General features: G+C 37.6%; 2 protein-coding genes across 5 annotated transcripts in view; one reads left to right on the top strand and one right to left on the bottom strand.

Annotated features, from left to right (window-relative positions):
- Nucleotides 1–3,830: 3,830 nt before the first annotated feature.
- Nucleotides 3,831–10,449, bottom strand: LOC124545045 (40S ribosomal protein S27). The gene is made up of 4 exons (XM_047123835.1): nt 10,399–10,449; nt 9,614–9,722; nt 4,056–4,166; nt 3,831–3,978 (listed from the first exon to the last, which is right to left on the bottom strand). Exons 1-4 carry the CDS (start codon nt 10,402–10,404, stop codon nt 3,950–3,952), a joined length of 255 nt encoding a protein of 84 aa, XP_046979791.1. The 5' UTR covers nt 10,405–10,449; the 3' UTR covers nt 3,831–3,949.
- A 368-nt stretch (nt 10,450–10,817) lies between these two features.
- LOC124610194 (chromatin target of PRMT1 protein-like) overlaps nt 10,818–27,721 on the top strand; it is a 55,674-nt gene continuing 38,770 nt past the window's right edge. Inside the window, exons 1-3 of one of the 4 annotated variants that reach the window (XM_047140138.1) lie at nt 11,269–11,308; nt 11,628–11,701; nt 12,475–12,652. In XM_047140138.1, the coding sequence (XP_046996094.1) occupies nt 11,695–11,701; nt 12,475–12,652 (185 nt within the window). In that variant the 5' untranslated portion in view covers nt 11,269–11,308; nt 11,628–11,694. The other 3 variants (XM_047140140.1, XM_047140141.1, XM_047140139.1) reach the window with 3 other exon arrangements.

Below are 27,721 nucleotides of genomic sequence, written 5' to 3' on the forward strand. Positions count from 1 at the left end.
CTAAAAAAAAATCTATAAACATTACGTATCACACAAAGTGCAAGTGGAAAAAAATATCCTTACTGCATTTTAGTTGCTGCCCCACCAAAGCTGTTATGCTCGTGCTTTGTACAAAGGAATTCTCAAGTATTACCCACAAACTTTTCTCTGCCATTCATTGCATTTTTGGGAAAATTATGAGCTAGTCAGGAGAGCAAGAAATGACACTACTTCCACAAATTATCTTCACTCAAGGAAAGAAATAAGTAACTTCACTGCAAGATACATGAAAATTAGTTACGTATTGTAAACTGACTCATTGCAAATGTATAAAACATTTTTCTTTTCAAATGTGATGCAGCAAATTTTTAGTTAACAGTACAAGATAAACAATGGCTGTATACTGTACCACAGAGAGCACAGTTTTGCACTCCCCTCCCCAATCCAAAGTAGTAGTTCACAGTTAATACAATAAATTGACTGATTGAGGGGGAGTTATGGGACTAAACGGCGAGGTCATCAGTCCTGCAATCCTGAAACACAGTAGGTTAAATTTGACAAAAGCACAGGAAGTATTGTTAAATTCTTGAGCAGATTTAATTAACTCTTTTGTTAATGCATACTCTGATCATCCTACATCTCTGAGGGTTCCTTGATGTGACCGATAAAACAGGATGAACGAGTGAAGGCAAGCATAAACGATTTAGTGCACAGCTTATGGCAAACTAGAGTTTACTGCTTCCTATACTAAATTTAGCAATGTACAGTGCTCCGTTAAAAGGATTAGTCTTAAGTAACAGAACACTCAAGTGAGTTACAAGGAAATCATATCTAAGGCACAACAATTGAAACAGTGCACCTGCAGTTCCCATTACATAAAAGATTTCCAGTTTGAAATTTCTAATGTCGCTTCCTTAAAGTTCATGGTCACAAGAAAACATTTGCATGGCATATACAAGGACAAGAAAAAATCCGGTTTTTCTCAGCTTTCTCATGCAAAAATACACTATCTGGAGCCATAAAACTTAAAATCGTTTGAATGGTAATGGTTTTATACACTGGTGTTAATGTCCCGGCACTTTAGCACTTCAGGAAACAAACCCCCGAAGGGGAAAGGGGGGGGGGGGGGGGGAGAAGGACAGGACATTTTGGAAAGTGATGCACGGCAATGTGTACACTGTATATTTTCATATATTACCAAAGAACATATGAATTCCACTGAATATCACAAGGTAGCTTCTGAAGCACTAAAATCTAGATTGGGATGAAATGCACTTTGTCAGCCAATATAGTTCGTGTCGTGGGTTTCACCAGCCTATATTTAGAGAGTAACGTGATGTAATCAGCCAATAGCAACATCACTTAATTAGTGCGAACACACAAATGTGAAAAGTTGATGGTTTAAATTAATATCCACAAAGTATAGCTACAAGGAAAGGTAAGGTTTCAAATATATTTGTTGGTAAAAAAATTTTTGCCATTTTCCCCGAGGGTGTGGCTAAGCAGGATTTTAAGAGCTTAGCTTACATTGCAGCTACTGAATATTTTTGACAAGCAGTTATAAATTTCACTATTATGTATTGAATATTTCATGGCTTACCTGGTTGAATAAATGTTCTGGCGAGTCCTTTGGCTTTCCCACAGAAAAGCTAATTACGTGTGAAATTGTTCAAGAATTTGCCTCACACTTGAGGGATAATTATACTTTTTGCAATCTTTACTGTATATCTGTAATCTACAACAGAACTAAAATGTGAAAAACTACCCCTGAAGCTTTGCCTTTTTAGTGTGTGTTCATTAACTTTTAAAGATATATCCAACACATGTGCCAGTAAATTTTTGAATAATGGCATAAATGACTGGTCTTCTGGGCCCGAAATTTTTCTAAGTGGCTGGTCCTCAAAGTGTTGAGATTTGATAAGAGGCAAACACTCTACGATTTAAGATATTTATCACACCTCACAATTCATTTTGCGTAAATGGAAATTTCGGAAGTTACGTTTCTCAAACCACCGTTCGCAATATTTTCCCACAACTTATTACAAATGTAAACAGTTGTGACATCACACTCAGTGAAAGCAGTTATTACTAAATAATATATTCTTAGTCCCAAATCATTTGATACATTTGGTGAACAGTCACTTGGGTGTGCATTTTGTTTTCTTACCGTTAATAGCACATTTTCTTTGTGCCTGAAGCAGCAGGCTTGAGTAACGTTCTTTGTTAGAGTATCAGTTCTGACCAGTCAAAATTGCAAAACTTTAACTGAACACCAAAACAATGAAAAATTCCCAGAATTCTAAAATTAAATACCCAGGTTTTTCTCAAATTTCCTGGTATATATCTTGACTTGGATTTAGCTTATTTGTTACACTTTCAAGAGCCAATTAGACTAGAGGCTAGGAACCTGATTTTCATAAAACATTTAATGCCAGAAGTTTAAACACGATCTTCAATTATCAAGACAATTTTCACGAGGTCTTGGCAACAGTTGATTCAGTTTCATTCTTAAGCCAACTACATCCACAACACTGGCAGATACGAAAAGATCTTACACAAATGATTTAACTTTAACCCTACAACTTTTGGATCTTAAAACATGTATTACTACTGAATTATAGTATAAGATCAAGTACAGAACAAAATTTCTTCGTAGCTATAGAAAGAAAACACTTTCCAGCTGATCTGAGGGTCAGCTATCACAGAGATCAAAACAACTCAAAGGTTTTGTAAACAAATTAGACATATTTCACGTACTACTTTTGACTTAGTCTTCTTGAAATTTAAGCAATTACCCACAGGGTAAATTGCTGCCGTTTTCCAGTGTTAATTATCAATATTCCAGGCTTCAGAACTCAATTTCCTAACAATGTCAGGGCCTGGTGCAGAAATTAAACTATCAGAACTTTATGCAAATTATGAATAATGTTCCCATCATATATAAATGGAAAAGGAATCTAAATTCACATTCAACAACGTGTTGGCAGCAAACTAGTCACTTAGACTCTGCAACGTACTCCAGATTTTTTCAGTGTGATTTATTTCTTGCAAATAATCATTGCATTCTGTGCTCTCAATCTTAGGCATTTGAAATTTACAGTATTTCACTTAATACAGCACCCTCCATTTTTCCACTTTATATCCTTACATTAACAAGAAGTTATGTATCTGCAGCTCTGTACAAGTGTACTTCAGTGCTGCATTGCTTACATAAAAATTTTGTCTAGTAAATCTTTAATGAAACAGCTAAAATGAGCCCAGTTGCATTCCTGACAGTTCCCAAGGGCAACAAAATTTGATTTTCAGTATTTCATGCAATTACTAACCACATTTAAAATGCTGTCAATATATACATTAAGAAATATAACACCAAGTTTACTGTTTAAAATAGTAAGTACTTAAGTTATAAACTGATTTCTCCTCATTACAAAGACTGTACAAGAGAAGACATGGGATAAGGTTTTAACAATGAAGCAAGATCTCTCATGCAATGTACCAGTTAGAGAATTATTTTTTAAATGAAACGAGTAGAAATTATGCCACAAGTATATATATATAACAGAGAGAGAGAGAGAGAGAGAGAGAGAGAGAGAGAGAGAGAGAGAGAGAGAGCTCGTGTGTGTGTGTGATTTTCAATGTAAGCCTTACTGGTCAAAAGCTTTACTTGTAACAGGCTTTTTGTTGTGCCTATCTGTGACACAGTGTCTCCGCTATAAAGCAAATAGCACGATAAAACCTAACCAAGAAAGATATATCCCACCAATTAAATATGATTCTTGAGGAATTCAGGCTAGCACCTGTCGTATAATGCTTGTTTAACTTACACAATCTTTCATTGAAAACAAAATAGGTCCTTTGATTAGCCTTTATTAAAAGAAATTCACACAATCCATGAAATATCCAACATTTGTACACAACATCACACTCTGGAAAAGTGAAAGAGGCTGTATTTGAAGTATCCTCTTCAGCCTTAGTGTTGTTTTCTTCTAAACGAACAACCTGAAAGAGAAAGAAGTGTATTCAGCAACATAAGAATCACAATTAAAAACAAAATGTGCAGTCAGGACTATACATACCTTCTGTTAACCTCGCCCTCCCTCCTGTGGGTTGACACAGTATTGTCGAACAGCCAGCACAGACTACAACACTCTGCGCATGACTAAATACTGTCGTGATCTTGAAACATCCTGTGGAAAATTATTTAAAGTTAAACTGAGGTCATTTCTTATGTAAAGTTTACATGATCAAAATGAGAACGCAAAATATATATTACAACTACTGAATCATCAAATTAGACGTCAAGCATTTACAGAGCGTATATGCCAGAAAAAACGGGGATTTCCCAGGTGAAAATACACTATACCCCAATGAAAGCACATTAATTCCATGTTAAATGACAACATACTTTCCCACAGAGCTGTAAAAGTTACAAGCCAATGGCAGCAGATATTCAGGGCATACCTGGTATAAAAGTATGAAATGCGGATTTAAAACAACAGACGTCATATCAATGCAATGGGCCACAAAGATTTTGTTGCGTCATCAACAAGCGTCAGATGCGTACAAATGATAAATTGGAAAAGTGTGTGCATAGTGTTGTGTTCAAAATGTCTAAACTTATACCAAACAAAGAGCATTTGCGGGCAGCATTAATTTTTTTTTTCCATTACAAGAAAAACCGCTGCCTAATCATATCAATTACTTTGGCGCTTATGGTGAACAAGCTCCATCACTAGATGTGTGTGAACAATGGTTTTGGCATTTCAAAAATGGTGACCCCAATGTAGCACTCAAGAAGAGGATGAAGATGTGGAATTGAAATCTTTGTTGAACAAAGATTAATCGCATACACAAAAACAACTCACCGAGCAATTGGGCATTAGTCAGCAAACTGTTTGCAATTGGCCAAGAGAGATGGGGAAGATTCAGAAGACCGGTAGATGGGTACCACATGAGTGGTTTTTGAACGACAGGCAAATTGGAAAGTGCAAAAGCACAAGCAAAATTTTGCTCGCTCAGTACAAAAGGAAATCACTTTTGGATCGTGAAGTTGCAGAGGATAAAATGTGGATTTATTTTGTTTGGTGGGAACAGAGGCGTGTCGTCTATTATGAGCTGTTAAAACCTGGGGAAACGATTAATACTAAACATTACCACCAACAATTGACCGATTAGAACCATTCGCTGCTTGAAAAAAGGTCACAATATCGAAAGAGACAGAACTGTCTTATTTCTTCATGACAATGCCCCTTCACATACAGCAGAACCAGTTTGCCACATGTTGTATGCACTCTGCTGGCAAGTTCTATCCTACAAAGCTTACTCACTAGGCTTGGCTCATTCTGACTGCCACTTGTCTGAATTGACAGGTCACACACTTGATGGGCAGTGTGAAGTCTGAAGATTTGTAAAAATGGCTCTACGAATGGTTCCAGCAAAACGGGGAAATTTTTACTAGCGTGATATTCACAGATTGCCCAAAATATGGGACAAATGTGTATCAAATGATGGAGCAAACTTTGAATAAAGCACTATATCATTCTTCTGAATTCAACATGTTATTTAGGAAAAAATAACATTTCCTACTTGTATACCCGATAAGACACATGATGATGTGGGCCAATAGTGGCAACAATTAAAAAGCGTGAACTCACAAATAGAGTAGCTAGCTTCCATATATAATATTGGTCACATTGTTTTATCTTCTGGTAAAACTCACAGCAAAGTGATATTTTATATGACTCAATGATATTAAGGGATAATTTTCGTTTATCTTAATTCTCATTCTGGAAAATCTATGTAACTGACACAAGAAGCACAATTATTACAGAACTCCATAATGATTGCACTAAATCTTATAAACTGATTAAATGACCAGTCTGAAGTGCAAGACTCATGGCAGGTTGAACAACTAAATTAGAGCTTTTGATAATGCCGAGGGGTAGTATTTCCACTTAGTCACAATTGTGCCACTAAGCCGACTATCGAAGTTAGCTTTTTCTACTGCATTAACAACTTAAGTTTTATTGAAAAGCTTTATTTTTCAGTGTAACTTGAAAATAATTCAAGGACAACAACCACACGTGTAACTTGTGTATGATGCATCAAACCTTTGCACAATGGTACAATATTCACAATGTTGTGCAACACTTATGCAAGCATGAACACACAACATACACTATATAAAATCATCAGCAGTTTATTGCCACAAGACAAAGCAGTGTTAAGCTTATCCGTTAAGAATTTTGGGACTTTAAAATCTTCATCCAACACAATGCTTAATATGTTTAAACAAGAAGAAACACTCCAATGCTGCAATACATGACTTCTTATATTTCAACTGAGTTTTAAATGTCATTGCCAAAAGTTTGTGTTAACATTACTTTCCAAATGCTACCTCCAACATATTGCTTTTTCTTCACTTCTCTCATGCCAACATATCTTGTAACCGGAAAAGGGAAATGTATCTGACAGCAAGAAAGAGTAGTGACCCAGAAACTATCAAAAATTATAAAAACTACTGTGTTATATTAAGAAAAGTTATTAAAAAATCCAGGAGTATGTGTATCATGTCTGAAATCAGCAACTCTGATAATAAAATTAAAACAATTTGGAATATTATTAAAAGAGAAACAGGTCAACCAAGAGCAGAGGAAGACAGTATTACCATCAAATTGAATGAAAACTTTACGAACAAAAAGTCAGAAGTTGAAAATATTTTTAATAATCATTTTCTAAATGTTGTGGATATAGTAGGATCCAGGTGTTCATTAGAAGATGCTAGGCTGTTAATGGAAGAGGCCATACCTATGCAATTTGATACAATTGAAATCTCACCCACTTCTCCCTCTGAAATTAGGAAAATAATAAACTTGCTTAAAAGCAAAAACTCACATGGAATTGATGGCATTTCCAGCAAAATACTAAAAGCTTGTTCTCAACAGATAAGTAAGATTCTCAGCCACCTGTGTAATAGCTCTCTGGAACAGGGCATTTTCCTCGATAGACTGAAATATGCTATTGTTATACCTTTGCATAAAAAGGGGGATAGATCTGATGTCAACAATTACCGTCCAATCTCCCTTCTAACAGCTTTATCCAAAATTTTTGAGAAAGTAATGTATTCAAGAGTAGCTTCACATATCTGTAAAAATGAAATACTAACCAAATGTCAGTTTGGTTTCCAGAAAGGTTTTTCAACAGAAAATGCCATATATGCTTTCACCAGTCAAATTTTGAATGATCTGAATAACCGAACACCTCCCATTGGGATTTTTTGTGATCTCTCAAAGGCTTTTGATTGTGTAAATCATGAAATTCTGCTAGACAAGCTCAAGTATTGTGGCATGAGTGGGACAGTGCACAAATGGTTTAATTCGTACCTAACTGGAAGAGTGCAGAAAGTTGAAATAAGTAGTTCTCGTAACATGCAAAGATCAGCACATTCCTCAAACTGGGGAACTATCAAGAATGGGGTTCCACAAGGGTCAGTCTTGGGTCCTTTGTTGTTCTTATTATATATTAATGACTTGCCATTCTATATTCATGAAGAGGCAAAGTTAGTTCTCTTTGCTGATGATACAAGTATAGTAATCACACCTGAGAAACAAGAATTAACTGATGAAATTGTCAATACTGTCTTTCAGAAAATTACTAAGTGGTTCCTTGTAAACGGACTCTCACTGAATTTTGATAAGACACAGTACATACAGTTCCGTACAGTGAATGGTATGACGCCATTAATAAATATAGACCTCAATCAGAAGCATATAGCTAAGGTAGAATATTCCAAATTTTTAGGTATGTCCATTGATGAGAGATTAAATTGGAAGAAACACATTGATGATCTGCTGAAACGTTTGAGTTCAGCTACTTATGCAATAAGGGTCATTGCAAATTTTGGTGATAAACATCTTAGTAAATTAGCTTACTACGCGTATTTTCACTCATTGCTTTCATATGGCATCATATTTTGGGGTAATTCATCACTGAGGAATAAAGTATTTATTGCACAGAAGCGTGTAATCAGAATAATAGCTGGAGTCCACCCAAGATCATCCTGCAGACATTTATTTAAGGATCTAGGGATATTCACAGTAGCTTCTCAGTATATATACTCTCTTATGAAATTTGTTATTAACAACCAAACCCAATTCAAAAGTAATAGCAGTGTGCATAACTACAATACTAGGAGAAAGGACGATCTTCACTATTCAAGATTAAATCTAACTTTGGCACAGAAAGGGGTGAATTATACTGGCACTAAAGTCTTTGGTCACTTACCAAATAGTATCAAAAGTCTGACAGATAACCAACAAGTATTTAAGAAGAAATTAAAAGAATTTCTGAATGACAACTCCTTCTACTCCATAGAGGAATTTTTAGATATAAATTAAGAAAAAAAATATTAAAAAAATAAAAAAAAAAATAAAAAAATAAAAATAAAAAAAAAACACAAAAAAAGTAGTTATATTAACTTAAGTATGTTGTTAAATTAACCTAATTATGTCATGTATTGGAAAACTCGACTCGTTCCACATCATTACGAAATATCGTATTCATGATCCATGGAACTAGTATTAATCTAATCTAATCTAATCTAATCTAATCTGACTTGCAACACTACTTAAATTAGTTGTATAAAGACAAGTTAATCATTTCATTACAGATATGTAAACATCAGTTAACCCTCATTCCACATCAGCTGTTGACTACACAGCAAATACAGACACCACCAATTATATCCAGTATTACAATTTGGTCACAATAATGGGTTCTTGTTACGTATTGGACCCCCTGATATAATTGTGGAAACATACTTATCTGCATTGCAGGCAGAGTTCCAGGTGACAATTTGGTTGTCAGCTGGAAACAAAAAATGTGAAAGCAGAAAATCTGGTTGTGGTACCAAGTTGGCCAGTAACAGACTGGTTTTGATCCTGGAAGATCAGCTTAATCAGTGACACTATATGGCTGCAGCACTATTAGTTGTGCATCTCAATCATGGATACATTCACACACTGCCAGTCATTGTTTCCTTTGGCAAATAGTGATAACCTTACCAACTTATGTGTACACCTTCACAACTGACTACAAATTCCGCCACAAAATTAAAAAGGACACCGAGAAAAAACAAAAACAAATTACTAACGTGACTAAGCATTAACTGAAACTGGCATTCCCACCACATAAAAATGGTGTGGCCATTATTGCCAGAACAAAAGGTAGTTGCTATGGTACCTATGTTAATTAGAGGTCACATTACTTTAGAATTACCCAAAAGTGGTCAATCCACAATATATAAAACTTCTAATCTCTTACAATCTACTTCATAAGTCACAAGAAGAAAAAAATTGATTTTTTGGAAGGTTTCAGATTACCTTACAGCTTTGAATACAGCTCAAAAATCTATGCAACATATGTGAATGGTAACTAACCAGTAAGTAGTGATTACCTCAATCTAGCAGCAATCCAATTTTGTTCTACACTTGGGACTATTAGTCGACAAGGAAACAAGCTCTTAAATGTTTTAGAAGTGAATGACACACTACTAACATACAAAATCTTTAGCCACACAAAGTTACAATAATCTATTATCTTTATCCTCAACATATCGCACTTGACGTATACTAACCTGGGCATTTTACATCCATGAAGTAAGAATTAGGATGTTGCACAAGTCTTTTCAATTTGTGTTTCCTCTTCTCCTCCGTTGGTGACGGATGCAGCAAATCCTTGGCAAGCTAAAACAGCAATAATAGCAGTGAAGGATCTTTAACTTCATTTATTAGGCATGTAACACACAAGCATTTGCAACGTAACATATTAGGAGTACTAAGTTTTAAAAACGTACAAATTTCTGTCACCTAAGAAAACTTATCTATTGCTATCAAAAGCTCGGAACACTATCTACAACGCTCGCCCGAGGTGAACTTTCACAATGATGCGCAATATCGCTATCAGCTGCACTTTAAAGGTCTGTAGCCAGCGCTTTATGCAAATCAAGAATTAAATTTTTTTCCGAAATAAATTTTGATATTCCTTTATTCATACCGTCGTCACACGAGGGTAACACGGTCAACTGTCAAGACCTAGCAGATACCGCCGAAACAAATTAAGACAGCGCAATCCAAATTTCATAGAGTAATCGCAAGAACTTCTTTCATTCAATTCTTGTAACATGAAACGAATATAACACTTTCATAATATCCTCAACGTTTACACACATTCACAATGGAGTCTAGGAATCGCCATGTGGCTGCCACACGTGAGCACAAACACATACATTCTCGATGTGCTGAAAATTACTAATTTCCGCAGTTCATACTGACATAATTATTCATTGTTAATCGCACGTACACATTAGTACACATATCACCTTAAATATTCACCAACATAAACACATAAACATATACTCACAGGCATGTTGCCTGGCACGCAGATGACCGGAAAAAGGAGTAGACACAGTGCTTCTGTATATATCAAACAAGTGCCTACTATGAGCGCGTTCACAGATAATACAACTTGGTATCACACAAGTTGTGAACTGTGTCATGTAAATGACAATTCTTATTAATATACAAAAAAACGAATATTAAATTCTTAAGTAATTAATACTATAAATATATGTGAGGAATCTCTTCAATCAGAAATAGTCATGATATATTGCACGAGATCATTAACAAACTAGTTCAAATCATTTTTTCTATGTATAATTATTTTATATTTTAATCTTTAATATTAATTAATAATAAGGAATGGTTTAGTTCACGGGTACAATGTGTATTATAATTTTTTTAGGACTAAATGTGTGGTATGTTGGTACCAATGTGGATTGTCTTATACCAACGTATACAAATGAGAAGTAACCATTTTAACTTTTCTTCAATGTTTGTCGTTGTTTGTATTGGTGTTTTGAATTCATATTTTTAAATTCGGTGAGTGTTATAATTTGTGAAAAGTAACTGCCAGTTGATCACTTCGATAAAACAGATATGGTTACAAAAAGTCGAGACATTTGTGAAACATGAAATGAGAAACTTGGGTGTGAAGTATTTGGATTTCCAGAAACTAATTGCATTATGCAGCAATTTACTTTCATTGTGGTATTAATTTTTTGAAGGGCGCGGTATTTCGGCAGCATTTAATGTAGGGAAATCAGTTTTGACTGTGATAGCGAAACAGTGATTTTTCTGTGGTAAGTATCGTGTTAAATGTAAGATGGTGGCAGCATCGAGGATTTCGTCACTAGCTATTTATGGCTTTCTCCAGTTTTATTCGTAACTTGTTTTGGTGAAGCATATTTTCATTTAATTGAATGATGTTTCATGTAAGATAATGAGATTTATACCCAGTTACTATTATTCGACAGCGTTTCGCAATACGATACACTGTGACTGTCGTATTTGTCGTATTTTTATAGCACGACTTAAATAATAAATCGGTTTTACTGTGCACTTTGCTTCTGGAATAATCTTGTTGTTGCACATTCATCCTAAGAATTGCCACAGGCTTTTCATTTGTGATCCGGTTTTGGTGCTAGGTGCAATTAAGAAGGGATTGGGCCTTTGAATGTGGCAGATATAATTTGCAGTGTACAGTCGCTTGAATAACAATGAATTAAATTCAGAATATTTGCTTTGTTCCAGGTGACAAGCAACTCGATCATGTCACTCAAGAAGATGGTGTTGCAAAAGAGCACAACTATGTCTTTGAATGAACGGTGAGAGGAATATTTGCACTCTGTATTGTGCTTCACACACACACACACACACACACACACACTATTAGTTTTGCATACTAGACCCTTTCAGTACAATTCATACAATGCTTCACTTTATGTAATAAGGATGTAGTAATTATTATCTTTTAAACATTCATAATATTTGCTAAAGAGAAAAAATTGCCTAATTTTTATTACCTAGATCTGTCACACTGTATAGTGGTTAGGGTTGTGTAATGGCATCCCCCATGCATTTTTCGTAGTTGATATACAATATGTGTGGTTAATATGCACATTAATACTTGCCAGAAATTTGCATATTCTGACTTTGCATTGCATTTTAAGTATGTGTAAATATTGACTGTGACAGATGCATACTGAAAATAGGAACCACTGAAACAGTTGGAAAGCAGGGATCACATTTTTGGGTCAATGGAGGCGTCTGATCCCACCTGTCGGCTTTGACCTGTGACGTAAGGGTGTTGTGCTGTGTGATGTCATGACGGCGCGGAGTTTATGAGTGTGTTGTGTTTGCAGAGGTTGTCTTGTTGTGGTTGGTGGTGTCCTGTGGTGGTGTATTGGGTTCATTTGGGTGTCGGTGCTTGAAGTGTGCACTTATCGGTCGTGACTGTTATAGAAGTACGGAAATTAGTTTCAGTGAGTTAAGAATTAAGTTTCTGTTGTGTTTGTTACTGTGGTGTCGTTTGATGATATTGGTATGCTGTTTGTTGTGGAGTAACTCGTTTAATTCAATTTGTGGCTTCTTTTGTTAGGTGTGGATATGACTTCTAAGTTAAAAGTACACGTTTGCGGGCTGAAATGGGAGACAACATGTTGTCCGTCATTAAGTTTCTGCAGTTTTTTGGGCTATGACGGAGATAGTGAAATACGGTGTATGCAGGCAGAATATAGGAGTTGGGGGTTAGTGTGTAATGCCGGAACATTCTTATGGTAAGTAGTAGTTTTTTTTTAGGTCCGTTGTTCACGTGTTATGATGTTCGGTGGGGCTTTTATGTGTTGTTGGGACAGTGTTATTTACTGCATGTATGGGTGGTTGATGTTTTGGTATTGGCACTTGTGGTTGATGTATGTATCTTAAGGGGAAGTACTCAGTTTCAATTTTTTTTGGTATCGTCAGTTGTATTTGAGCTGCGTAGGTCATGGGAATTGAGCGATTGCAAATTGTCGTCGTAGCTATATGTGTTTTGGGGTCAACAGAAGTGTCCGACCCCATGTGTCGGCTTTGGCCCGTGACATATGGGTGTTGTCGTGTGTGACATCATGACGGCCCAAGAGTTTGGTTTGTGAGTGTGGCATGTTTGTAGATGTCGTTGTGTTGTGGTTTGTTGTGCCCTCTGGTGGTATGTTCAGGGTTTTCGTTGGTGTGGTGTAATGGGCTCAGTTTGCTCTTGCTCATTATCCAGTATTGTTAGAGTGTGTTTGTAGTAGAATTCGTTCCAGTGAGTTAACAATTTTTTGGTTTTGTGTGAAGGTTAATTTAGTGTTGTTCCCTGTACGTCGTATGGTATTTCTATTAAATTTAGTCGGTTGTTGTTTTTTGTACAGTAATGGATATGACAGACAAAATTAACAGTGCGTGTCTGAGGGCTATGATGGGAACACTCCTTTGGAACTGATTAAGTTTGTGCAGCTTTTCGGTTTAATTGCCGAGGTTGTCAAATGCTGTATTTGTGGCGAAGAAATGAAGTTGGCCAAAGTTCCGGTGTCCGGTGTCAGTACCTGGTTCGAGAAGTCTAGGTTGGGCATGCGCGAGATTGTACTAGTGACTTTTTACTTTTGTTTTAGATCACCACACAGTTTTTGCGCGCATGAGACTGGTGTGAGTGAGAGGAGTGTGCTTGATTGGTTTTCTTTTTGCCGTGAAGTGTGTTCCGAATTCATTAAGTACAGGGGTAAGGTGGGGGGGAGGGGGCATTGGATTATTGTGGAGGTGAACGAATCTCAGTTTGGGAAAAGGAAGTATGGGAGGGGTAAGTAAATGGTTGGTCTCTGGGTGTGGGGGGGCTGTTGTTCCGGGGGGGGGGTGTTCTAAATGTGTTTTTAGGGTTGTGGAGGGTCGACAGAAGTGTCCGATCCCACGCGTCGGCTTTGACCCGTGACGTAAGGGTGTTGTCATGTGTGATGTCATGACGGTGCGAGTTTGGTTTGTGAGTGTGGTGTGTTTGTAGATGTTGTCGTGTTGTGGTTTGTTGTGCTCTCTGGTGGTATGTTCAGGGTTTTCGTGTGTGTAATGTATTGGGCTTAATTTGCTTTTGCTCATTATCCAGAATTGTTCGAGTGTTGGCTGTGTTTGTAGTGGAATTCGTTTCAGTGAGTTAATGATTTTGTGTGAAGGTTAATGTAGTGTTGTTCGCTGTACGTCGTGTGGTAATTTTAGTAAAATTAATCGGTTGTTGTTTTTGTTCATGAATGGATGTGACGGATAAAATTAACAGTGCGCAGGTCAAGGGAAGTGTTCGATCCCAATGTGTGGCTGTGTATGTTGGTATTGGTATCGGGAGATGTTTTTGAGCTATATAGGCCAAGGGAAGTGTTTGATCCTAATTTATGGGATCAGGAGCTGCTGTTGAGCTATATAGGTCAAGAGGAGTGTCCGATTCCAGATGACATAGTGTTTAGTGGCATTTGGGGAGTTTTGTTATGTCGGTTTTTTCATCATTTTGTGTGGTTTTGTATGGGGTTGGGTGTCTAAATTTGTTTATATTTAGTTTGCCCCCACCCAAAAGGACCCCATTTCGCGCACTTGTCCCGTTAGTGTCATTAGGTTTTTTGTGGAAAGTGTTTGTTTGTTTTTCGATGCATTTTCGTCCTCATAATGTGTACGTAACGACTTTATATGCGCCATATTGGAATCGTGGTTTATGGTCGTTTCCGCCATATTTGTGACGTCATGGGTCAAAGCAGACGGGCGAGATCGGACACTTCCGTATTTCCGTTGTGGAAGGGAGGTCTAAGGCCGAATTAGTGGGGTTAATTGAGAAGTGCATAGAACCGGGGTCCACAGTAGTTTTAGATGCATTTTCTTCGTATAGGGGGTTGGGTGAGAGGGGATTCCATCATTTAGTGGTTAACCATAGCTTAGAGTTCAAAAATTACGAGACGGGGACTTGCACCTGTACAATAGAAGGGATGTGGGGGAGCTGTTAAGTCAGTTCTTGGGAGGGGGAAGAGGCGCTCTTCCAACCTTCAGTCTCATTTAGGTGAGTACTGTTGACGGAAGAGTGTCCCTGAGGGGTATTGTGTTTTTCGGGTTTTCTTAAGGGCTGTCAGTAAAATGTATAGGCCGAAAGTGGTTGGTAGGGTGGTTTGGGTAGGTAGGTAGGTGGGTGGGTGGCTGTGGCTCAGGGTGGGGTGGGTGGTTTATTTCGTGTTAGAGTGTTTGTAAGGGGGGGGGATGTGTTGGTTTGTGTTTTAGTTGTGGAGGATCTATTTTGTTGAAGTTTTTGTTGAGTTGTAGTGTGTGATTGAGATTTTTTTTGTGTTGCGTTTGGTGTTTGTTTGTGGGTATTTTATTTTGGGGTGAGGGGGGAGGTTGGGTTGGTTGTGGGGGGGATGAGTTTAGGTGTGGGTGGGTCTGGGTCGGGTCTTTCTTTTGGTTGAGTATTTTTAGTTGGTGTGTGTGTGTGTGTGTGTGTGTGTGTGTGTGTGTGTGTGTGTGTGTGTGTGTGTGTGCGTGTGTGCCTGCGTGTGATTGTGGTGGCCAACCTAGTTTGTGGCGCCGGAACTTTTTTGTGGTAAGTTTTTATTGTTTTGTTTTCAGTGTGTGTGTTGGGGTCTAGGGAAGTGTTTTATTAAAATGTGTGGCTGCGAAGGTTGGTATTGGTATCGGGAGATGTTTTTAAGTCTCCTAGGTCAAGGGAAGTGTTCGATCCCAATTTATGGGAGAGGCATATAGGTCAAGGGAAGTGTTCTATCCCATAGTATGGCAGTGTATGTTGGTATCGGAAGATGTTTTTGAGCTGTATAGGCCAAGGCAAGTGTTTGATTTTAATTTATGGGATCGAGAGCTGCTGTTGAGCAATATAGGTCAAGGGAAGTGTTCGATCCCAATTTATGGGGTCGGGAGCGGCTGTTGAGCTATGAAGGTCAAGGGAAGTGTTCGATCCCAATTTATGGGATCGGTAGCTGCTGTAGAGCTATATAGATCAAGGGAAGTGTCCGATTGCGGATGATATTGTGCTTAGTGGTATTTGGGGTGTTTTGTGATGTCGGTTTTTTTCGTCATTTTGTGTGGTTTTGTATGGGGGTGGGTGTCTAAATTTGTTTATATTTAGTTTGTCCCCACCCAAAAACCTCCCATTTCCCGCACTTGTCCCTTTAGTGTGATTAGGCTTTTTTTGGAAAGTGTGTGTGTTTTTCAATGTATTTTCGTCCTCCTAATGTGTACATAACGACTTTATATGCGCCATATTGGAATTGTGGTTTATGGTCGTTTCCACCATATTTGTGATGTCATGGGTCAGAGTAGACAGGCGGGATCGGACGCTTCTGTATTTCTGTGTTTTGGTAGCTTGGGCTGTTGTTGACCTATATAGGTCAAGGGAAGTGTCCGATTCCAATTATTGTTGTTTTAGGTGCTTGTTTTGTGGTATCTATAGTTGCGGTGTGATCATAATTTTAGAGTATTTGGTTTGTAATTTGTGATATTGGCAATTGTGGTTGAGCTATGTAGGTGAAGGGAAGTGACAGATTCCTATCGATATTGTAAGTGTAGCGGAACTTGGGAATTTTGTGGTGTTTTTAATGTCGTTGTCTTGTGTGGTTTGGCATCGTGGTGTGTGTCTGTATGTGTTTATTTTTTAGTTTGGCCCCACTCAAAAACCTCCAGTTTCCCGTGCTCGTCCTGTTTGTTTGATTATATTTTTGGAGAGAGGCGTGTGTGTTGGTTTTATATGTATTTTCGTGTTTGTTGTTGTTTATGTAATGATATCATAAGCGCCATATTGGAGTCGTTGCGAATGGTCGTTTCCGCTATATTGGTGATGTCATGGGTCAAAGCAGACGGGTGGAATTGGAAGCTTCTGTATTCCCACGTTTTGTTATAGTGATGTGAATTACATTTGTTGCAACTATTGCAAACAGATGAACAGAGACTGGCAAAAATGAAGATTCTGATGCTACCTTTTCTCTTTGATCCATGATATCATTGGGATGGCAGACACCCCTATTTCAATTATATACAACATTCTGACCATGACTTCAGTTGTTACACTGAGAAACATACACAAATGATGTAAAAGATATCTAATTTCAGAAATAATATGACAGCTGCGGGAATCAAGGGGAGTTGGGTGGGGAGAGACTACATATACAACAATTGTAATAATGAATACATACCAGAACAAATACTAACACAAAATTCAAGCATACGAAATCCTCAGCAGTCCCAAAAAAAACATGTATTAGAAATTTTACATCACCTATACAGCTCAAACGAAGTCTGTGATATCATGAACCCATACATAGCTCCAAAACTTGGTACCGTAAATTTTATTCAACTTATATGGCTCAGTCATGAGAAACATACTACTGTACCACAAAACCACACACTGTTCAACAAATCTAGTATCTAGAGTGTCACTTCACCTAAATAGCTAAAGTGGAGTCCACAGTACTACAAAATCATAATTTGCCCATTTAACTGACATTGAAAACCTAAAAGCACGATGCATACCAATCCTAATCCAAATTATTTACCAACAACTAACATCACAACCCAAAAATTCATTAAAAAAATTGAATTAACATCTTTGCAGAGAGGTGTTGGACTATTCGGCGGCACAGTTCGGTGTGGGATGTTTGCGTTTAAACTGTGAGCGATTCACTCGACTTCTTGGGTGCAGTTTGTGGGAATAATGCTGGAAGAGATTTTTGTGGCCTGTTGGCGAGTTATTTTGATGTTGACAGCTGTGGGTAACAGATTTATTTTCAGGTTTGGAATTGTTAGTGTGGTATGTTGTTTATGACTGAAGATTTAATTTTTTTTTTTTTTTGCTATGACAACAAAGCTCACGAGTAAGTCCATTCGTGCAACATTTAGGGATGACATGTTGACCAGGACTAAATGCGTACAGTTATTTTGTATAATTGTCGAGTATGTTTGTGGACAAGGTATGAGATTGATCAAAGTTGCTGCATATCAGACTAGCGACCAATATTCAGCTGGCTTTTCTCAAATTAAAGACTATTTTCATTTTAAAAAACACGTAAATTTTATTAGTACAATGTCCATTGAACTGTTCACTCATGGGTGTGTGTACTCTTTTCCTGTGTAATCCTCAGCAAGTTAGACGCATTTCTTGCATTCGGGAATGAAGGCTTTCATTCTTTTGTGGGGGGGGGGGGGTGGCAAAAATTTCTGACCACCCTCCACATGATTTTCCTTGTGAAACTCTGTCAACATTTTAGTCACTCAATAAAAGCGCACCTTCGTTTACTTCAGTTTTTTTGTTAAAATGGTTTGGCTTGTTAATCTGCTGATTTCTTGAAACAAAAGTGCCAGGTCTTGAACTGCCAAGACAGTGGTCTTCACGATGTTTAGTCTTAGTTTTCTCCAAAAAAATGTAATTAATTGAAGACCTTCCTTGTCTTGCACACTGGTTCTACCACTTGAGAACTCAGCACGCCACTTCCTAACTTTATGCTGGTTCATCACATCGCCGTAAATGGCAGTCAGATGAAGCTGTATTTCAACCGGATGGTCCTTTTAAGAAAGCGAATAACCAAGCACATTTCATATCTGGTAGTGGATTGTTCATCTCTAACAGTGGACACAGCCAAACTGAATAAACTACAGAGCCAAAGACTGCAAGTTGAGGAAGGGAAGCCTACTCTACCACCTTCTGTTGCTAACTAGTGAAAAATTTCGTCCATACTGCTGCAAATGACAAACGGTCTTTAATTCTTGGACAATCCTCAAAAGTGGTGTTGCCAGTGGGACAACACAGAAAGTTCTGACTAGAAGGGTTCCTGGTCTGAGAAGTCTGGTTGGCTACCCGAGAGATTGTGTTTATGACATTTTTACTATTGCTACTGTTTTGTATCGGCTGACTTTGGTTGATATGTACACTTTATGGTTTTATTTTTTATTGTAGTCTGTACAGTGTGTGTGTGTGTGTGTGTGTGTGTGTGTGTGTTTTCATAATTTGAGTGTTTCTGGTATATTAGAAGTTGGTGTTAATACAATGCTGCACTATCATGAGGTCATGCAACACAGCACAGTTACATAATGTGTCAAAGCAGATGCGTTGTACCACAAACTTCGGTTGACCCATGTAGGTTTCTGGATATGCTATAGATCAATCTGATACCACAACCAAGACTTCAAGAGAAAGGGGTGGGGCACACCGTCACATTCAAATACAAGCCTTGCTTTGTGTGTCACATTTGTTTTTGTTGCTGATTAAATTTTTGGGCGTGTTTTGTCTTGGCTTACACTGGGGCAGGTCAAACTTACTGACTTGCGGTATACAACAGATTCTATCAGTGAGTTTTGTGTCAAGTTTGATGTGACCTGTTGGAGAGTTGTATAGGGTTGCCAGTGATACCTAAATAGATGACTTATGTTGAAATAAATATTGATTAATTCACATGAAAATTGAAATTTTGATTACAGTGACAACATAGCTTGAGACTTGAAGTGATAGGTTTAGTTTCCATGAAAAAAAATTGTGTGTTTTTGCTGATCTTTTTTTTCTACACTGTTGACTGCCTTTTATTTATCCTGCAAACCAGTAGGTATTAGTTCATGTACTGTCATGTTATTGTTACATCATTCCTACTAAGAATTGCCTGCTGCTCTGCCACCTCCACTGCCAATCATTGCTAGTGCCAACTGTTAAACATTCACTTTGAGGTATGCTCATGATGACCCTTTGTGAAGCTTCTCAGCATCTTGTGATAGCATGATGCTAGTTAGGGACATTCTAGTCACTTTTCAAGGGACACGAATTTGGAGGTACACTCTACCTTCAGCGGATGACTCGTGTAGTAAGAAACTTACAGGATAAACTTAGCCTCTTTTATCCTCTTTCAGTCAATACTAATTGCATAATAGTAGTGATAAATTACGTATCATTGACCTTTTGGCACTGAATGGACATTGGCACGATTATATTATAGTAACAGAACCACAATAAAATTGATTATGTAATGATATGTAAAGTACAATACAGTTGTTGCTGTAAGTGTTGTAAAACAGTATCATTAGAAGAGAGAATTAAACAAATCAGTCTGAAGATTATAGGAAAGTTCTTATAGAATATAAATATTTTTGGATTACAGGAGACCAGTCTGTGAAAAGTAAGAAGCAGAAACATTGTGTTGTTGATAGGCACACATAACAGAAAGAAAACATGCTAACTTTCTGAGTTATTCTTTGATGAGATACAAAACACACACACACACACACACACGCACACAAAACACACACACACGCGTTCCCCTAGTGTGCGTGCGTGCGTGCGTGCGTGCGTGCGCGCGCGCGCATGTTGACAACTTAATGCTTCTGCTTTTTGGTGAGTGGTCTCCTCTAATCCAAAGGCAGTTACAAATCAATGTAAAGGATACCCTTAGGTTTCACTAGCTTTAAATTGCTTCATGGTAAGGGACTGAAGAGTAAGTACACTAAGTACAGTTTCTATACATGGGGAAACTGTAGCTTACTAGATAACTGGACCTGATTAGACTGTCCTCATTCAGAATGTTATGGCCACACTCACACCATAATTTCAAATTATGGTTGAACAATTACAGTAGTTGCCTTATGCAGTGCATGACATACCATGAATGTCAGTGCTCATTGTTGATGAGGTCATTTAATTCTTGCAATGTTGTCTAAAGCACTCTCTGCCATTTTTGTGTGCTACAGTGTTTTCAAGATTTCACAGCAATTGCAGGTCTATTGGATTTATGTGGTCTGCAAGTGTTGGAACAGGATCCCCTCCCCCCTCGTGCGTGATAATGTGGTTCCCTGCTGCTTTCCTTGGCTTATGAGATTTTTCAGTGATCATAACACTGTTTAAATTGCTTATTCTATTTACTTTCTGTTGAACCTTGCAGATGCTAAGTCACTGCAATAAAGTGCAGCATTGATGTCAACATTCATGGCTGCTTTGACCTGATGCAGTTTGTGTCAGCTGTGTCAAGATTTTGTTTGACAATGCTCTGCATCACATTCGATCTATCACAGTTTGTCTCAAATTGCACTGGGAATATTTCATCAAATGTGGCTTTGATTGTCTGTAATATGCTACTGTCTGCATCAGTCAGTGACATGTTTTGATATATTTACTGCCATTCAATAGCAATAGATAACAGTCGGGTTTGACTGTATCACAACTTTGTTTTGCAAGTTGAAAGCAAGGTAGGAATATGTTGTTTACTTGCTGTGTATCTCAATGATCATTGTACTGTGATCTGCAAGCATTGATTCGGCCATTCTAGTCTTGTAGTTAAACTACTTAAATTTATGGTTGTGTTACTTTGCTATAATGGTCCATAGCTGCTTGGGAGGTTGATGAAGGCTCTTTGCCACTATTCTCGCCAAGACACGTGTCGTAATTACTACATTTAGCAATTATTTGCTTTCAGACACATTTGGTTAGGCTGTTCCATCATGTGTGCCCACTGGGTGGTAGTGGCATGCTGTGTGCACAGCCAAGCAGTGACATGCAAATGGCTCGCATGCGGACAGTCAGGGAGCCGCTGCAAATGAGTTGCATGTGAATAGTTAACACCATGCATATCCCAAAACCGGGTAGTGAGAAGACCATGAGCAAGCAGATACATTGTAATGGGATGTGTTCAACAGAAATATTAAGTTCAACTGAAAAATACTGATACTTTATTGGGTTTCTGAAGCAGGACTCCTTTTTGTCATTACAAGATTCAAAATATTCATAGTGAGGCTCCTTGCTGCTGCAGTACACAGAACGATCTTCGGTGCTGGGTCATGGAGCTGGGACCTTTCTGCAGTTTTTATCCTTATCATTACAGAAAACAAGTTTTAACAACAATATTTTGAGCTAAACATTTATGTAATGTTATCTGCTTCCTGTGAAGTTTCAGAAACTCTTTTGCATGAATATCATGATACTGTCTTAACAAATTTGTTATGTTGTAAGATCTGTCATTGAGCAGACTGCAGTTTTGCAAATGAGTCAGTTCTAATTGCATTTCTGAAGGAACAGTATGTGATGCAGTGGAAAATGGTGTGCTAAATGAAATGTTTTTTCTTTTCTTTTCCTTTTTTTTCTTTTAAGGCTGCGCAGGTTCTAACCTTGTGTCAAATGACTTGACAGAGTTGCACAGTATTTTCTTGATAAGCTGTGAAACATGAAGGTAATAGTAGCGATGAAAAGCTTTTCCTGTAGCAAATCGCCTTTCAAATGGACAGAGTTTGGCACACGAATACTTTGGTTTTCTCATACATGTTAAGAGTAAACAAGATACTTTCCTTGAAGTGACAGACTTGAGTGTACTGTAATATCAATGAGAAAAGCCAGTTCCCTGTTCATTTGTTGTCACTAAGTGCTGTCTGCATTGCTAGTGCACAGAATTACTGCATTTATCGGACTTTGTCTGTTAAGTGAACAAAAGAGTACTTTGAGTATTGTATATTCAGTTTCAGTTGCTAGGGTAGTGAGCAAAGACCTGTATCCAAAGTAAGTAAATAAAGAGTATTTGCTGTTGTAATGTAATGTGCGAGAAAGTTAAAGACTCAGATGTCACTGGATACTTGGTGTTTCGATTTCGCAATTGCAGTGGCGGCTTTGTAGTGGGGTAAGCTACAGTCTGGAGGTTGCAGGGAAATATATATTTCCAAATTCTTTAAAAAATTTTGTTGCCTTCTCACATTAACCCCTGGGAGGCTAGAGTTAACACCTTGCTGTAATGACACAGGAAAATATTATGCCAACAGCTAAAATGTGAATTATTCTTTGGTAATGGCTTTTCAGTTCACCTAATTGGTAAATAGACCTCGTGCTGCACTTCTTTCTGAAAACAAAGCTATAGTTGATCCCACTTCAATGCAATGGGATTCTGATTCACTATAGTTAGAGAAGAGATACTGAATTTAATTGATGAAAGGAGGAAATACAAAAATGCAGTGAGTGAAGTAGGCAAAAAGGAATACAAACGTCTCAAAAATGAGATCGACAGGAAGTGCAAAATGGCTAAGCAGGCATGGCTAGAGGACAAATGTAAGGATGTAGAGGCTTCTCTCACTAGGGGTAAGATGGATACTGCCTACAGGAAAATTAAAGAGACCTTTGGAGAAAAGAGAGCCACTTGTATGAATATAAGAGCTCCGATGGAAACCCAGTTCTAAGCAAAGGAGGAAAAGCAGAAAGGTGGAAGGAGTATATAGAGGGTCTATACAAGAGGGATGTACTTGAGGACAATATTATGGAAATGGAAGAGGATGTAGATGAAGATGAAATGGGAGATACAATGCTGCGTGAAGAGTTTGACAGAGCACTGAAAGACCTGAGTCGAAACAAGGCCCCGGGAGTAGACAACATTCCATTAGAACTACTGATGGCCTTGGGAGAGCCAGTCCTGACAAAACTCTACCATCTGGTGAGCAAGATGTACGAGACAGGTGAAATACCCTCAGATTTCAAGAAGAATGTAATAATTCCAATCCCAAAGAAAGCAGGAGTTGACAGATGTGAAAATTACCAAACTATCAGTTTAATAAGTCATAGCTGCAAAATACTAATGCGAATTATTTACAGACGAATGGAAAAACTGGTAGAAGCTGACCTCGGGGAAGATCAGTTCGGATTCCGTAGAAATGTAGGAACACGTGAGGCAATACTGACCTTACGACTTATCTTAGAAGAAAGGTTAAGGAAAGGCAAACCTACATTTCTAGCATTTGTAGACTTAGAGAAAGCTTTTGACAATGTTGACTGGAATACTCTCTTTCAAATTCTAAAGGTAGCAGGGGTAAAATACAGGGAGTGAGAGGCTATTTACAATTTGTACAGAAACCAGATGGCAGTTATAAAGAGTCGAGGGGCATGAAAGGAAAGCAGCGGTTGGGAAGGGAGTGAGACAGGGTTGTAGCCTCTCCCCGATGTTATTCAATCTGTATATTGAGCAAGCAGTAAAGGAAACAAAAGAAAAATTTAGAGTAGGTATTAAAGTCCAGGGAGAAGAAATAAAAACTTTGAGGTTTGCCGATGACATTGTAATTCTGTCAGACACAGCAAAGGACTTGGAAGAGCAGTTGCACGGAATGGGCAGTGTCTTGAAAGGAGGATATAAGATGAATATCAACAAAAGCAATACGAGGATAATGGAATGTAGTCGAATTAAGTCGGGTGATGCTGAGGGAATTAGATTAGGAAATGAGGCACTTAAAGTAGTAAAGGAGTTTTGCTATTTAGGGAGTAAAATAACTGATGATGGTCGAAGTAGAGAGGATATAAAATGTAGACTGGCAATGGCAAGGAAAGTGTTTCTGAAGAAGAGAAATTTGTTAACATTGAGTATAGATTTAGGTGTCAGGAAGTCGTTTCTGAAAGTATTTGCATGGAGTGTAGCCATGTATGGAAGTGAAACATGGACAATAAATAGTTTGGACAAGAAGAGAATAGAAGCTTTCGGAATGTAGTGCTACAGAAGAATGTTGAAGATTAGGTGGGTAGATCACATAACTAATGAGGAGGTATTGAATAGGATTGGGGAGAAGAGAAGTTTGTGGCACAATTTGACTAGAAGAAGGGATCGGTTGGTAGGACATGTCCTGAGACACCAAGGGATCACAAATTTAGCATTGGAGGGCAGTGTGGAAGGTAAAAATCATAGAGGGAGACCAAGAGATGAATATACTAGCAGATTCAGAAGGATGTAGGTTGCAGTAGGTACTGGGTGATGAAGGAGCCTGCACAGGATAGAGAAGCATGGAGAGCTGCATCAAACCAGTCTTAGGACTGAAGACCACAACAACAAATAGTTTACTTACATCACCAGCAAAACTCTCTTTTACTGATTTTACTTTAAGCTAAAGGCTGTAATTCAAGTTTCACAGGAAAAGAAACTGTTTGCAGTCTAATTAATGAAATGAAAGTAAAGTTTACTTAGATTATATTTTATCATTCCACTTAATTAGGATTCATTCGTTATTTGCATTTTCCCACAAGTTCTTCAATGCTCAGTGCTCTCTCCTTAAAACTTGTCAAGAAAACCTTGTCACCGGAGACATCACATTTTATTTCTTTGTCCAAGAAAACGAGAGCGTTCTGAAGAATAAGAAATTAATATATTGCCATGTCCAAGATAATTATTGTTTTTTATAGTTAAATATATGCTGCAGATTTTATAAAATTCATTGGCGCTGATGAGTTTTTCTCAATTGCCCAATGATGTCATTCGACAGCTGATGTGCTCTCTATTGGGTCCTTCTTAATCCCAACGGCTGGTAATAGTCTCACCTCTCTCAGATCATTTCTCTCCCTCTCTCCATTGTTTGTGACCTGAAAAAGAAAATAAAACCCATTTTTACTACTGCTTTCTTTTTACCTACCTAATTTAAATTGTATTCCATTTTTGTCCTACAAGAAATCGTGCATTTCATTGGGCAAAAATATAAGAAATAAAAAAGGAAAACTTTGCTGGTGAACAAAATTCGCCTGAAAGTGTGTATGCAAAAAGCGTTCCCCGAAAGCATCACCTGTTTCATTTGTGTATATAGGTTGGTTTTCTAATGAACTGCAAAGAATATGTGGAGAACTATGCTCTACTAAACCATTATACTGAATAATGATGTGTGTCACTGTATACTGCTTCCATATAGCAAAAATACCAGTAACTGGTGATGATTGGAATTGTGGTACCTTACAGAATTCACACATTCTACAATGACCTTCAGGACGTTGCCATATTATGCACTTCCTGTCCAGAGGGCTTCCTGATGGATAAAACAATATATATTTGATATGTATTTCGCAAATTTATCTTGATTTTTGCTTTCATACAACACACAAAACCTTGCCGACTGTCAGCTATCTGAGGTGCTCAACCTGCCACAGAACAGGTTGTGTCCCATGGGAAACATATTTTCAACGGATTCAAACGCCATTCCAAACATTTTACGACGTGGTTGTGTAGTCCAAAGGTATATCATCTAACAGCTCCTGGAAAACCTTTAGTTCTGAATCAATACCCCACACAAATATAGCAAGCTGCATGTAGTCTGTTACAGTGGTATTTTCCTTAAGTGTTAATGAATAAGCTCTGGAAGCATGACCTTTCTCCTTCAGTTGGTTTTCCAGATCTTTACACGTGTCTTGGGTCTGCTGTCTGCTATGATCTCCCCTCTGCCAAAACTGTTCAAAAATATTCTCTCTGTTTTCTAGGATTAACTTATTATGACATTTCAGTCAGCATAGGTTGGAATCGCATTCAGGCTTTGCTAATATTATTAGCTACAAGCAACATTAGATGGCAGTGCTCCCAACTCCATAGCAAGGAAAATAAATAGTAAAGTTTCCCTGTACAAACTTCGGAACTACGGTTATGACTTTAATTGTGTTGCCATTCTCCCAGGAAAACAACATAACATAACATAACTTTGCACCAGTGAATAAGTTCCTTCGGTGACTTGTGATATTCCGAAGATTGCTATTGCTGCTTAACTTATGGCGCTAGAGATACAATTAACATACAGGAGAAAAATAGTGAAGTAACAATTATAGTGAACATCGTCTCAGTTTGGCCATTTTTGGGCTTATGATATTAATAGATGGAATGATATTAATAGATGGAGTTGTCAGTATTTCTCAAACATATAAACATTAAATTTTTTCAAGTGTTTAGATGACACTTTTCATTTGAAGCTCTCAACAGTGAAGAATTTATCAAGAACATCCACGATGAATTTTGCTTTGGTGGTTAATCTGCTTTGACCCGTGGCTTCATATTTCAGGTAAATAGCATAGTTTACATGACTTACTAAGACAACCATAGAGAACTTTTAATAACAGTTGTATCACATCCTTCAAGATGGTGACAACCGTAGAGATCATTAGTCTCGAACAACCATGAAAAACGTGAAATATTTCAATTACCCAATGAAATGCAATCAACGGAACAACTGTGGGAAATAGGGGATTTTTGGGTGGGGATAAAGTAAAACAAAGGAGAATAAAACTAACATCTTTGCAAAGCAACCATATAATCAAAAAATCATGTACATGAATTCTTTGAGGATGAACCAATCAAAGGAAAAAGGAAAAACACACAATTGGAATTGGGTATTTTGCTTGATCTCTATAGCTTAAACGAAGACAGTGATACTGGACATCTCCCCACAGAACAATAACAGAATCTGATAATAGCGCATACAGATTTCTGTAGAATAAACCAAACAGAAAATTCCTAAAAACTCACAATAGGCAATCAAATATTTCACTTGACCTATGTAGCTTGAAGGAAGACAGAGATATCGGACATGCCCTCGCAAAACAAAAACATATCAAAAAAGAATAGAATACACCAAATAAAAAAATGCAAAATACACACAGTTGGAATCAAATATTTTGCTTGATGTAGAAAGAAAACAGTGAAACCAAAAACACTACACACAAGCATAAAAAACAGTACCACAATTTTAACTAGACCTATATAGCTGAAATGCAGGCATCAAACCCCCCCCCCCTTTTTTTTTCCTCCTCTCATGAGCTATCCAAATTTTGCTTCATAAATTCATAATTTAAAATTTATAAGTAACTGTTCAAACCAGAAACATTCACTTGTATTGACAGTGTAATTGCTGGTATGAATTATGCCTACATAGTTTTCAGTCAGTGGTATGCAGGAAATAAAAATTGGTTAATTTGAAAAAAAGGGGGGAGGGTACTAATTTCCATGTTTGATGCAAAACATGTTGGTCACTAAGAAACACTTTCTCTGATATTATGTAAGCAAATGTATACTTCAGAGTATGGAAGAAATTCTTGCAAAATTAGTAACTATCACATCTTCAGG

This window comes from Schistocerca americana, chromosome 1, assembly GCF_021461395.2.
Source record: "Schistocerca americana isolate TAMUIC-IGC-003095 chromosome 1, iqSchAmer2.1, whole genome shotgun sequence".
NCBI lineage: Eukaryota > Metazoa > Arthropoda > Insecta > Orthoptera > Acrididae > Schistocerca > Schistocerca americana.

Coding starts and splice junctions, on each gene's coding strand:
- LOC124545045 (XM_047123835.1), bottom strand. Junction 4,167..9,613: donor CATGGATGTAAAATGCCCAG/GTTAGTATACGT, acceptor AATTTTCCACAG/GATGTTTCAAGATCACGACA. Junction 3,979..4,055: donor GAGGGCGAGGTTAACAGAAG/GTATGTATAGTC, acceptor TTTCTCTTTCAG/GTTGTTCGTTTAGAAGAAAA.